The 13,522-nt window shown below is 36.9% G+C and overlaps 1 protein-coding gene across 1 annotated transcript; it reads right to left on the bottom strand.

Moving 5' to 3' along the window:
* Positions 1-719: 719 nt before the first annotated feature.
* On the bottom strand, positions 720-12,859 carry Ndufb6 (NADH:ubiquinone oxidoreductase subunit B6). Its single transcript, XM_015492461.2, has 4 exons — positions 12,555-12,859; positions 10,582-10,674; positions 4,063-4,107; positions 720-896 (listed from the first exon to the last, which is right to left on the bottom strand). The coding sequence occupies exons 1-4, from the start codon at positions 12,732-12,734 to the stop codon at positions 828-830; spliced, it is 387 nt and encodes a 128-aa protein (XP_015347947.1). The 5' UTR covers positions 12,735-12,859; the 3' UTR covers positions 720-827.
* Positions 12,860-13,522: the final 663 nt, after the last annotated feature.

Here is a 13,522-nt window from a genome sequence, read left to right as displayed (position 1 = left end):
AGGTTTCTTAGTGACTTTTTCATTCCAGTGTCAGGACATACAATTTGGTGGTTCCCATCCAATTGACTCTTATCAGGGTGAAGACAAATGATAGTGACTTACAGTTTTATCAGGGTTGTGGAAACTGACTTGTCTTTATCAGGCTATGCCTGACAACAATATTGGAGGGCTCTGTAGGCTGGTGCCTGGTGGGACTTTAGGTTTTTTTTAAATGAAGTTAAAATGGAATTGCTTAGGCTAAGGCCATCCTTACAGAGATAGAATGAGAAGTTTTTCAATCTAGTTTCTAAAATTCTTAATTAAAAATACTCTAGGGGCTGGGTTTGTAGCTCAGTAGCAGAGCTCTTGCTTTTAGCACATGTGAGGCACTGGGTTCCATCCTTAGCACCACATAAAAATAAAATAAAACAGCATGCTGTCCATCTACAACTACAAATTTTTTTTAATCTCTAAAACAAAAATGTGGAATTTGTCTTTATATTTTCTTATTGCAATATTTTACTCTGTTGCATACCCTCACCAAAACTGGAGTAAAGACTATGTAAGGGGGGAAAATCAGTGACTAACTACTTTTCTACATCCTGTTTCTCAAGTCAAAATGGCCAGAAAAAGTAGGTGGAGGCCCAGATTACTTTTTGACATTTCTGGGTTTTACTTATTGTTAAAATTATTCAAAGAATTGCAAGTTGTACAATGTTTTATAAGAAATATGAGGATACTTTTCTGAGAATAAACTTTATTAGTTACTTTTCCAGGAAGTATATTCAGTAAATATGACAATAGGAACAAACTTGGGCTCATAAACCTTTGAAAGTTTTAAGTAGTCATCAGTGATGTTGATCAGGATATTCTTTCATTGGTGGAATTACTTCTCCAGTCTCCAGAATTGTATCACCCTGGGAAAATGAAGAAGCATTTATTAGAAAAATCTAAAGTCTGCAGAAGTGGTAGTTTTATTCTAGTCTATGTTCAGACCTTGCATGGAAAAATTAGCATTCACATTATCTGGTCAAAGAGCACGGGCTTTGAAGTGAGAACCAAGTATGAAGAATCTTGGACCCTCCGTTAACAAGCTGTATAATTTTCAGCAAATTACTTAGCTTCAATTTCAGGTATATGTTTTAGATAACAGATTCTCTTTCAGTCTGACAGTTCCCAAGTGATTGAGTAGAGTAGAATTGTCCCATTCCTCACTCCCACCCTGCCATTTCCTGAGCTGGTGCTGCTCAGAACTGTCATCTGATGAAGAAACAATCTAGTTTTATATTTAAGCCACATATGTTTTGATTACAATTTGTTAGCACAGTAGCACAAAAAATTGGGGCCTTGAGGTCATTTAATGCTGCTATAATGAAAGTCGAGCCACAGTGCACTGGTTTGGCCATTTGGTGCCAAATGCACAGGCACTCAAAGCTAAAAAGATGGAAACAAAAGGCAAGGGCAAACTACTTAGCAAAACATCTCCTATAATAACTTGGAAGCAAAGTGCCTAATGAACTTGAGGTTCTAGGAGAACTTCTTTTCAGAAAAAAGAATATATATATGTATTTGGATACTACTGGCTGCCGTGGGCATGTACTTTAAGAAACATGGGCTTGGGAAAGAAGTGGATGATTTGAGAGGAGAAATAAAGGAGAGAATCTAAAAATTCAGGATCTTGTAGTACTAGAAAATCAAATTGCTTTGGAATTCCTAAATAGTAATGGTTAACAGATTTTGAGCAACAGATGCCATTAAAACTTAGGAAGCAGAGAGATTCAGTCCCATGGCAAAGACCAGAGTGAAGTGAAAATAGCCTTTGAACCATTCTATTTCAGATGACCTCCATATAGAAGCAAACAGATGAGATCTACCAGGTATTTTTCTATGCTTGCTGAATGTTAAGGGAAATGCATGGCCAAAGATGCCAAACATACAGACTACAGAGCCTATGAATGTTTGAAAATAAAACCACCTCTGGCACTCAACCAGCAAGCAGGAGGCATATTTTAAAGGCTCTACAACTGCTAAGGAGGGTGTGCTTCCCAATATCCATTTACAGATGGTCTAGGTTGATAATAAAGAACCCCATGGTTAAAGCCAGGGACCAGGAAAAACAAGGAACAAAGGTGTTCCATCTAGAAGACAAAATCAGTACCTATTCAAGTAACTTAGCACACAGAGGAGCATCTGACTTCTAAGATTTTGGAACCGCCACACCTAGTGACTGCTGTGCTACCCACAATCTACCACTGAACAATGGGTGTGGTTAGGGCAGGAAAGGGATACTTGCCTTTTGGGTTCACTGATCCTCAAATCAAGAAAAATCACATCTGAACCTAACAGATACTTCTGAGAATTATCTGGAGATCATGAATTTGTGCTGGCTACCATGATGGAATAGGACTTTGGGATTTCTCCCTAGGAACTGAGTATGCTGTATATATGTGGAGAAGAAAGTAAAAAGCTATCTGATGACTGCAAGTACAGACTGTGGCAAAGATTCCACCATGTATGAGAGTCAGGGAAATGGCAAAAAAGAAACAAAAATTAATTAAATTAAAAACTACATAGACACTCAGGACAATGGGAATTCTTTCTGGCCAGTAGGATTTGAGAAGTAATGTAAGCTACTTCCAAACTTTTACTTTAAAAATCATCCCCTTAGATATCCAGTGCTTTCTTCCCCTACCACAATCTTGGACATCTCTTTTCCAGAGGCAGAGCTATAAGACTGAGGTGGATTGCCTGATCCACACTCATTTGTGATGACAAGAAATAAACTTGTTAAGCCAAAAATTTATAAGATTGCTACTGCCTATCCTATTCTAAAACATGTACAAATAGGCAGTCTTCAGGTTCTCAAAAAGGGAGATTCTTAGGGAGTCAACAGTACAGACACAGTAAAGAACCACAACAAAGGGAAGAAAAAAAAAATCCCCAAAATAAAGAAATGCTACAGAATCATTGATGTGGTCTTCTGAACACAGCTCACCTTTTGAATAGAAATGGCAAAATAAAAAATAAGCAAACATAAGAATAAATATAACTTACCCAACTGATGAAAGCAGCAAGATATTTTACTATTTTGAAACAACATAGGCCCTAACACACATCAAATATGCATAAGAAAGTAAAAGAAGAAATCCTCTTCTTTTCTAAAGCAGAGTTACAACTAGGACAGTTAGCCAATTGTGGTGATTTTCCCTTAAATTCCCTTGATGTAATAGATAATGATTTATTATGAAATACATCAATGAATTTTGAGTTTCATGATTAGATTTTACAGTTAATGATAGTTTATTCATTATCTGTTGACTAGAAATGGACATGAACATAACATGAATTATTTTCCTATACTAAACAATAACCTTACCAACAGCTAATAAAAATACCAGCTGACCAGTGAGTAGTCTTTTATGTTGAATTAACTCATTTTAGAAAATTCTTCCCTTTTAGTGGTATTGGAGAATCAAATCCAGGACATTACACATGCTAGGCAAGCACTCTACCACTGAGCTACATTCTCTAGCCCCTGAAATGACTTATTTTAAATTAGTAAGCCTTACATATTAATAGCATAAATTTAAAGCACATTAATGGATTTTAAATTCACAGAGAGCTTCAGGTCAAACCTTGAAAATGAGGCCAAAAAAAAAAAAAAAAAATCCCACAAGAAAATTAGAGTTTGAAAAAAATAGAAATGCAGTTACTGTCACTGTGCTCAGATGCCTGCTCAGCCTTATGCCCTAAGTCCCTCATCCAACATGAAACAGTACCAGTGAAAATCTGTTGATACCTTCAACTCACTTTAGGAAGATCAGGTCATAAAACGAGTGTTGAAAATTAGTGTGTCCGCTTCCCATTTTCAACTGTAGTTGCTACCTCATACTAATTTAACACACACACACACACACACACACACACAGAGAGAGAGAGAGAGAGAGAGAGAGAGAGAGAGAGAGAGAGAACACACACTTAAAACTGACAGAGGAAAAGAACATTTTAGTCTAATGATCAGTGGAAGTGGGGCACAGATAATGACTAAAAGAAAATTCAGAGTTTAAGAGTTTAGAGACTTACTGGGAAGATTCTGGGCTTCCTTTCAACAATGGCATATGGTTTTTTCTGTAATGAAAGTAACTGTGTTAATTATGGTGTTGAGTTTGTTTGAAATATAAAATAAATCATATCCAAAGCTTTAACCTAAGCCCCAAACTTTCATAGAACTCTAGACTCATACATACATCCAACTTTTTATTCAACATCTCCATTTGGCTATCAATAGGCATCTCAAATTCAACCAGTCCCAACCATTAACTTCCCCATCTCCAAACTGTCCCACCCCATGTTCCCTATCTTAGTAAATGACACTTCTCATTCCAAAGACCAACAGACTTGACCCCTCAGCAAATCCTTTTGGTTTACCTTGATAATGTACCTTATATCCAATTGCTTCTCATCATTTCTAGTAATACCACCCTGATCAAACTTCTATTATTTTTTTCACCTGGACTATTTCAATAGCACCTACTAACCTTTCTGCTTCCACTCTGTATCCTCTACAATGCAGGCAGAGCAGAGTGACACTTTTAAGATGTACCATATCTCTGCTCAAAGTTTCATAATTCTTAGAGAAAAATTCAAAGTCATTTCTGTGATCTCTGAGACTCGACATGACCCAGCCCTTGGCTACCTGTCTGATCTCTTACCACTCATCTCCCTCCCTCACTGTACTGTAGCCTCCGTGGCTCCCTAGCTATTAGTCCAATCAGTCAAGCCTGCTTATGCCTCAGAGCCTTATACTTATTGCTTACTCTACCTGAAATGTTCTCCTACATATCTGCTTGGCTCATGACCTCATTTCATTTATTTCTTTTCAAATATCACTTTCTCAAATTAAAACACTGGCCCCTGTTTTTTTGTTGTTGTTTGTACTGGGGATTGAACCTAGGCCTCATGCATGCTAGGAAAGCACTCTACCACTGAGTTATATTCCCCCTCCTCCTTCTCTCCCCCATCATTCTCTAATCTTTTACCCTGCTTAATTTTTATTATAGAGATTTGATCACCTTCTGTAACTTTCATTACATGTCTCTTTGTTCATGTATTTACTGCCAGTCTCCAAAATGGGAATAAGCATTTAGTGGGGGCAGGTATGCAATCTGCTTTGTTCACTGCTGTATCCCTGTGTTTAAAACAGTGCCTTGCTGGGCACAGTGGCACAGGCCTCTAATCCCAAGGCTTAGGAGGCTAAGGCATGGGGATCTCAAGTTCAAAGCCAGCCTCAGCAACTTAGGGAGGCCCTGTCTCTAAATAAATATAAAAAAAGGGCTGGGAATGTGGCTCAGTGGTTGAGCATCTCTGTATTCAATCCCTAGTACCAAAATAATAAATAAATAAATAAGTTTGTTAATTAATTAATAATAAATACAACAGTGCCTTGCACACAGGAGGTGCTAAGTAACTGTTGAATAAATGTACTTACAAATCATGTACATCTGTACAAGATACACCACCAGACTATTTAAAGGTCATTGGCATACATAGGCCATGGATATAAGACATGAGGAACTAGAGTATGAGAGAATACATGTGAAGACTAAAATCTTTTAAGAACTGTGGCCAAAATCAAGAAGACATTGAAATTTCTTCAGAGAGATGTAGAATTCAGGTAGGCAGCAAAAAAATTAGCTGAAGAAAACTGGTTACAATCTTATTGAAGACACAGACCTGTGCTTACCCAAATCAAGAGAAAGAATAAGGTGAATGGCCTTGGGACCTCTATTGGCACAAAACGATTAATTAAATGTCTAACACTGGCTAAGAAAAAAAATCACCTGAAAGTGTTAATCCCTCAGATAAGCAAGCATATTAATGTACTGTATTATCAACCTAGTAACCGCAGCTTGTTAAATTTGCTTCTCCTAGAGGATAAGATCTTTTAAATCCTAAATTTAGTTATAGATATATAAAGTAAATTAAACCCAAAGTATAAATAGATAAATGTCAACTTTTAAAAGTTCTGAAAACATGGGACAATCCATATAATATCTTTTTGATTAGTGAATGTGCTTGTGTAAGATAATGTGGCTATTAAACGATTCAACAGACTAGGTTTAGGATTCTAATTAAAACGCATAATTGATTTAGACTTGTGATCATAAATTTTAAAAAAAATTTTGTCTCTTAGGGTTATGAATTTACTCTATAAATACTTAAAAATAAAATTGAATATATAAAATCTATAAAAGCATTTAAAGCCTATAAGAGAATTTGATATTTACTTGTAAGTGGAATTGTTTTAGGAGAGTTCAACACCAATTAATCCAAAGATGGTGAGAACAAAGAAAGCAGACTGTTCTTATTTTATTAGCTGTATAAAGAATTTAACAGAATTTTAAAAATGGATTTTATAAGAATTAAGAAAAAATAGATTTTTAAAATTTAAAACTAACTTAATATTAGATTATATTCCTAGTAACTGTAACCAATTCTTTCTGTATATAAAAGTCACTTTTGGATATTAGAAAAACATCATAAAGGGGCTAGGGTTGTAGCTCAGCAGTAGAGTGCTCGCCTTGCACGTGCGAGGCCCTGGGTTCAATCCTCAGCACTACATAAAAATAAATAAATAAGATAAAGATATTGTGTTCAACTACAATTAAAAAACAAATATTAAAAAAATCATAAAGTAATATCTTTCTCTTCTAGGGTCTTACATGCTAAAATAGTAAAAAAGTAAATAAAATAGAAATATAATGATATGAAATGGTCTATAGATTTATAGGTAAATATAAAAACATTTTAAAACCCTTCAACAATAGAAATATAAACTATTACCTGACCTGTGAAGATATAAATTGTTATCTCCCTTTATTGGTTGCATAAAGATTTTATATTGGTTTTACCAGACCCAAATAATCTCACATTTTAACACATAAAACAGACCATGTCCACTTGGATATCTCCAAAAATTGCTATGGCAGAACATGATCCTAAACAAATTAACTTTCTTCTTATCACCAGAAAGCACTCTCTTCTAGATTCTCCACTTATAAACTCCAAGGCTAGAAATTTTACAGTCATAAAGGACATAACTTTGCCTTTATACTTAACCCAATCAGCTGCCAAACTTCAGATGTTTCTTTCTTCAAAAATGTCTCCTGGCTTCACTTTTCTTTTTTCATTCCTGCTGTCTTCACACTAACCAGATTCCTATCACTTTACCACCTACTAAACTGCAACAGCCTCCACCTGATGTACCTGATGTCAGACTTTCCTCCCTTCAATTCACCCTAGACAGCAATGTTTTTTCTTACATTCATCAAGTCATTCTCCCACTTAAAAATGGAGAGCTTCCCAAAGCCTAACACATACAAATCAACTTCTTCTGCCAAGTTTTTTAAGACCTCCCATGAATTGATCATAGCCTACCAAATCAACAGAAACCTTCCATTCTAGTCATCTTCTCAGTCTTGGGAACATTTTCATGTTCATTACTGACTCCATATCTTTCCTTCTACCTGGAATAACTTTTCTCCTCCATACTGTTACCTAAATCATATGTATTGTCTAACATCATACACATTTAAAGTCAGGAATTTACTCCCGTATTTTTTTTCTTCAGCAATAAAGAAAGAGGACGTACTAAGCACTCTATATTATTTATCAAGGAATGTAACTTCCTTAGTGAAAAGAACAAAGATGACATCATCAATCAAAGATTCTACAAAATCAACAGAGAACAAATCATGTTAAGAGATGATTTTTGGAGAACTCAAACAGATTTCCTTATTTATTTCACACCTCTTTCAACAGGCTAAGAGAAAGCAAATCTCAACAAGATTATATATAACTTGTTAGGCAGACCCTCACTTTTGTTTTGATTTTATTCTGAAATAACTTTAAACTTATGAAAAGTTGCAAGATTGACAAAAATAAATTTTTTCTTGAATCATTTTTTTGGGGGGGTACAAGGGATTGAACTCAGGGGCACTCAACCATTGAGCCACATCCCCAACCATTTTTGTATTTTTTATTTATAGATAGAGTCTCACTGAGTTGCTTAGTGCCTCACTGTTGCTGAGGCTGGCTTTAAACTTGAGATACTCCCAAGCAGCTGGGATTACAGGCATGAGCCACTGCAATGGGCTTCTTGAATCACTTTATAGTAAATTGCCTGACTGGTTAGTAACTCTATTATATATTTCCTACAGGCAATATTCTTAAAATAATTACAATACAGCCATCAAATCAGGAAATTGACATTAATATATCACTTCATCTATTTGATTTAAAGAACCCACCCAATTTCAATTATTGTTCCAATAATTATTTGGACTTTTCAGAAAACCCCTTACATGACTTGTTCTCCACTGATTATGTAGGCTCTTTAAAATTCTGACTGCCAATGTCACCTTTGTTCTTTTGACTAAGGAGATTATGCCCATTAATCAAGAATTCCATTTAGTTGGCAGTCTCACTTTAGTCTTCTTCAGTCTGGAACAATTTTTAAGATATTCATGAAACCAGATATTCAAGGTCTCATGACCCAGACACTTTTGAAGGAAACAAGCAATAAATATGCAGAAGAGTCCCTCAATATGGGTTTGTTGTTTCCTCCTGAGTGAATTCAGATTATGCACTTCTGGTAGAAATATCCCAAAATTCATGCTGTTTTCTTCTATCACATCCTTTCAAGAATTACATAATTTCAGTTTGTCCCATTACTGACAACATTATGGTATTGCCTGCTGGATTTCGTCACTACAAAGTTATTCTTTTTTCCTTTATAACAAGTAAGTATTTTGATGATTAAGGTTAATTTTAACATAGTAATTAAATATTACTATGATTATTCTCAAATGGTGACTTTTCTATCATTTCTCATCCATTTATTATTTAGCAATCTATTGCAAAAAGTTTTTGTTTTCTACCATTAAGTAATTTATTTATATGAGTATGAACTCACAGATTTTCATTTTATTTATTCAGATGATTCCATTATTATTTATTTTTTGATGTTCAAATTGTTCCAGGAAGAGTGCTTTCAACCTGACTCAGTGTCTTTTTCATATATCCCTATTATTCTTTGAGCACTTCTTTACTTTCTGACCCATTTTGTACTCTCTGCTCTGGCCCTGGAATCAAGCCATTTCTCCAAGAAGCTCTACAGCTTTTCAACTGGGAAATGCATTTAGAAAATATGACGTGGTTGGTAGGCATCCTAATAACTAAGGGGCCTTAGTTAGGCCTTCTCAGTAGACAGAGCTAGGAAATGAAAACACACAGGCATACACACCTTTATATCCAATATTTATTTCTATATCTATTTAAGAATACATAGTAAAAGTGGTGAGTTCATACCAATATTTCCAATTCTCTCTTTTCATATATGTAAATTCTTTTTCCAACAGTGAGAATTCTGAGTTCTAGTATCATCAATATGTTTACTTATTTGATCAATCATCCTAGGGGTAACAAATCTACTGTTACCATTACCATACCCCCAATATTATAACCTCAAATCATTGGGTTCTTCATCTTACTCTGGGTTGCCACTTCCATCACTGTCTCATACCACCTTTCCTCCAGATGTCCTCCTTCCTCTACTAAGTTCCACTTCCTACAACAGATTATTCCCACTGCTGCTCCCCAAAGAGCTGTGCTCAGCCTTCTCCCCTACAATCCACTTAGGATCTAACCCCTCACTCAGTTACAAGAATGCCCTCCCCAATGTTTGTGTTCCAGCATTCCACACACCGCAGCCACTGTTGCTCCCCCTTCCGTGCCATTCCAGAAATTACATCCCCCCCTCATCTCGCCTTGATCCAATACCATGCACCTGATTGTGCTATCCCTATCCTTTAAAATATGGCAACTGGCTCCATTTAATCAGTCCACATAAGAACTTTCACTTAACAAGTTCAAGCTAATGGCTATCCTGGATTCTAAAGAAAGAGAATTATGAAAAATCAGACAAAAATGAAGGAAATGAAAACGGGATCATGACAAAGATAACCTTTGCCTATTTTGAATTTTACATTAGATCTATGCTCAAAACATTCTATTATTTTATTTCCTCTCCAGCTCAGAATTCTCAGTATACACTAGTATCATTAGGTCAGTCACATTCTAATCATTTAAACACTATTTCTACCAGGAAATGGATTTTTAAGTTGTAGACTACTCTAAAGAATAACCCCCACACATACCCCATCATACTGGGGATTGAACCCAGAGGATTTCTACCACTAAGCATACACCCAGCCTTTTTATTTTGAGATGAGGTCTTACTAAATTGCCCCAGCTGGCCTTGGACTTGCGATTCTGCTTCAGCCTCCAGAGTTGCTGGGATTATAGGCTTTTATCACTGTGCCCGGCTAAAGACTAATTTTTTTTTTTGAAAAACCATACTTAATTACTTATAATCTTCATTAAACCTTTTAATTAAAAGGATTCAAAGTACTTCAAAATCAGCTATTAAGTGGCAGATTATTTCCACTATATGAATAGGGAGTACAGCATACCCACATAGGAGTCTGTTTTGCATAATATTAAAAATAAATTCTGAAAAGCACATGCTTAAAACATACTTACCGACACATGATATTTGACGTAATAATGAACAATCCAGGTGGGTATAAGTACACAAGTAACAGCAAAGATACTGGTCCTGTATACCTTATAGATCTGAGGAGAAAAAAATATATACAAAATAAACACATATCTCATTTTATGTTTGTGGTTAAAAAAATAAAACAAAAAACAAAAATTGCTATAACAATGTCATGACTATTATACAAATCTCTAACTGGGGCATATTTTATTACAGTCTGCTGCTAATCTTACTCAAATATTTTTACTAAATGTAGGCCTGCTATAGGATTATGAACAGAGTCCAGAGCAAATAAGGCTTAAGACAAATAGCATTTTACAAGACTATAATAAGACATTTATAGATTTGTTTTTTAAAGATTTCTAAAAACATTATAAACTTGTTAAAGATAAATCAGGGCATAAATAATGAAAGAATAAGTTTAATGGATTTAGTCCGAGTTATCAACCTACAGAATTTTTCAAGTAAAGTCATCTCTCTAATCTATCAATTTTAGTACTGACAACCAATATTACTTGCATTATTCTAGGAGAAAGGCAAACAACCTTGAGTACACCAGTGCTGGAAAAAGAACATTTTACATACTGAGATAGGGGTATTCCAAACTCACTGTGAGATGCCTTCTGACATACCGTTGTAAAACAAAGACAAAAGAGACCTGAACTCAATTATTTGACGGCAGCCAGTTTGACTGAAACACACCTATCCTTTCAAGGAAAGGACAATCTAGAGTCTAAGTATTATAACACTTATAACTATAGAAGAAATGATCCACTCAAAGTAAGCAGAGATGGAATTCAACAAATGATTATTTACTTTCTTAAATCTCTGGCTGATGGGTGAGATATCACCTTTCAACTAGTGACTGCTAAAATCAATATGGAATACTGCGAAGGTATGAATTAAACAGTTTAATTTTACCACTATAAATATATCACTTTCTCAGAAAAATTTACACCAATTCTGTTGCACTAAACTTTGTAGTACAGTAAGATGGTAGATACATGTGGATTTCAACAACTCCTTCAATTAGCTCTGTGACCACAGGTAAATCATTGAATTTTTGTAGGCCTCAGTTTCCTCATATTAAAAAGAGGATTAGGAACAGTTTCTATCCGATAGGAGTAAAGAAAAAAGGGAACATATGTAAAAACAATCAAAAGCAAAAAAACCCTCAGCAGACTGCTAGGCACACACATAGCAAGCACCCAATGTTGCTTACAAGCATTATTACTATTATTTAGCCAGTGCTGCACCTAACTGAAAGTAATTCCGACATAATATTTTAAAGACTTCTAAAAATATCACATTGATATGACTTAACAAGACTGCAAGAAAATACCCAAGCATCCTGAAAATAAAGACCATTCTTTAAATGAGTAATTTTCTGCCTAGCGAAGTCCAGGAATATAACAACAATAAACGGTGTGTTAGAAGTACATAATTGTGGTTTAGAAAGGGGGCTTGCAAATATGACTCACTAAGCGTACCAACAAGACCTTGCCTTTGTACAATCATATATGGCTGTACTACCAGCCCGGGGGTCATTGTGCCTTCTGGTAGTTGGGTACAGTGTTTGTCTCTATAACCTCAACTTTAAAAGGCAGACAAGTACGCTCAAATACTAAAATCGCAGAACCTTCATGTCCGTGAATCCTTGGCTGTCATTCCGAGAGATTTCTACCGTCCAAAGAACCACACGTGCAGCGTCCTATAAAAACCTGATTCGCCGCCTCCTCACTACACTTGACAGCCGAAGGGCGCGATTCTCCCAAGGCTATATACGTGCTCCCTGCCCAAACCTCTAGAGGAGCGAGCAACCTGGATAAACCTGAGACTTCACACCCGGTTCTCCCTTGGGGAACTACCGGGACTCGCTGGCTCAGAACAGTGTCAGTCCTCCGTGTGGCCGCTGCGGGCTATGCTTAGAGGGACGGGGAGGTCCGTAACTCACCACATTCTTCCAAGGGGCCCTATCCTGCAAAAACTTATTCCAGAATGCCTCCACAGGCCACATCCTCTGGGGAGGTAGGACAGGCTCCCGGGGGCTCAGCTCCTGGTCCTTCAGCCATCGTCGCCTCAGCTCTCGCAACTGCTGGAGCCGCAGTTTTTCATCCGGCGTGTACCCCGTCATGTCGCCGCGGGTAGTAAAGCAAAGGGACGCAGCGCGCCCCCGAAACAGGGTCTTGTCCCGCGCGCTCCCGCTCCTCAGAGCGACCTTGCGAGGACGCCTGGGAAGGGCGCGCTGTTTTGACGTCACAACCTGGTCCCGCCTCTGCAGTAGCGCCAAATTCCTCTGAAGGAAAGCAGCGTGTGCGCATGCGCGCGAGGGGCTGGTCCCTGAGTTTTGGATTAGAGTGGAGCGGCCCAGCAGAGACTATGAGAGGTCAGAGGAAGAACAACTAGTGTCCCGCGAGCTGGAAAGATGAGCGTATGTGTTTCAGTGAATGTCTGTCCAGATGCAAAATTCTGGGCTTTTCTCTCCTACCTTAGAACTGCTTTCTCCATGACCTAGAGAGTCAGCAGATAGTTACACCAAGTTCAACTCCCAGCCATAAAAGTAACTGGTAAAGGGACCTTGGGCTACTGTCTGACTGTTCCTCCATCTGCACAGCGGGAAGCAAAAAGAGTAACTTAATATCTGGCAGGATTTTATAGGTGCCTCTGAACCAGCAATCCCATTGTAAGACTGTCCCAAAGATGTGGTAAAAATATTAAAAGATGAGCATGAGCACTTACTGTAGCACGATTTATGATAGTACGATACAAGAAGTTATTCCCCAGATTCCTTAATAGCGGACTGTTTGAATAAAATTGTGCCACGAAGTTATAAAGTGCTGCTACTGTCAGTGGTCAAAAGTATTAAAGAAGGACTCAATATACCGCTGTGGAATGATCTCCAGATATATTATTAAGTGAAAA

This window comes from Marmota marmota, unplaced genomic scaffold (assembly GCF_001458135.2).
Source record: "Marmota marmota marmota unplaced genomic scaffold, marMar, whole genome shotgun sequence".
Lineage (NCBI taxonomy): Eukaryota > Metazoa > Chordata > Mammalia > Rodentia > Sciuridae > Marmota > Marmota marmota.
Note: the sequence above shows the minus strand (reverse complement) of the source record. Positions and strands in the feature narration are given on the sequence as shown.

Coding starts and splice junctions, on each gene's coding strand:
- Ndufb6 (XM_015492461.2), bottom strand. CDS start 12,734: ATGACGGGGTACACGCCGGATGAAAAACTGCGGCTCCAGCAGTTGCGA. Junction 4,108..10,581: donor ACGTCAAATATCATGTGTCG/GTAAGTATGTTT, acceptor CTTTCATTACAG/AAAAAACCATATGCCATTGT. Junction 897..4,062: donor GGAAGCCCAGAATCTTCCCA/GTAAGTCTCTAA, acceptor TCATTTTCCCAG/GGTGATACAATTCTGGAGAC.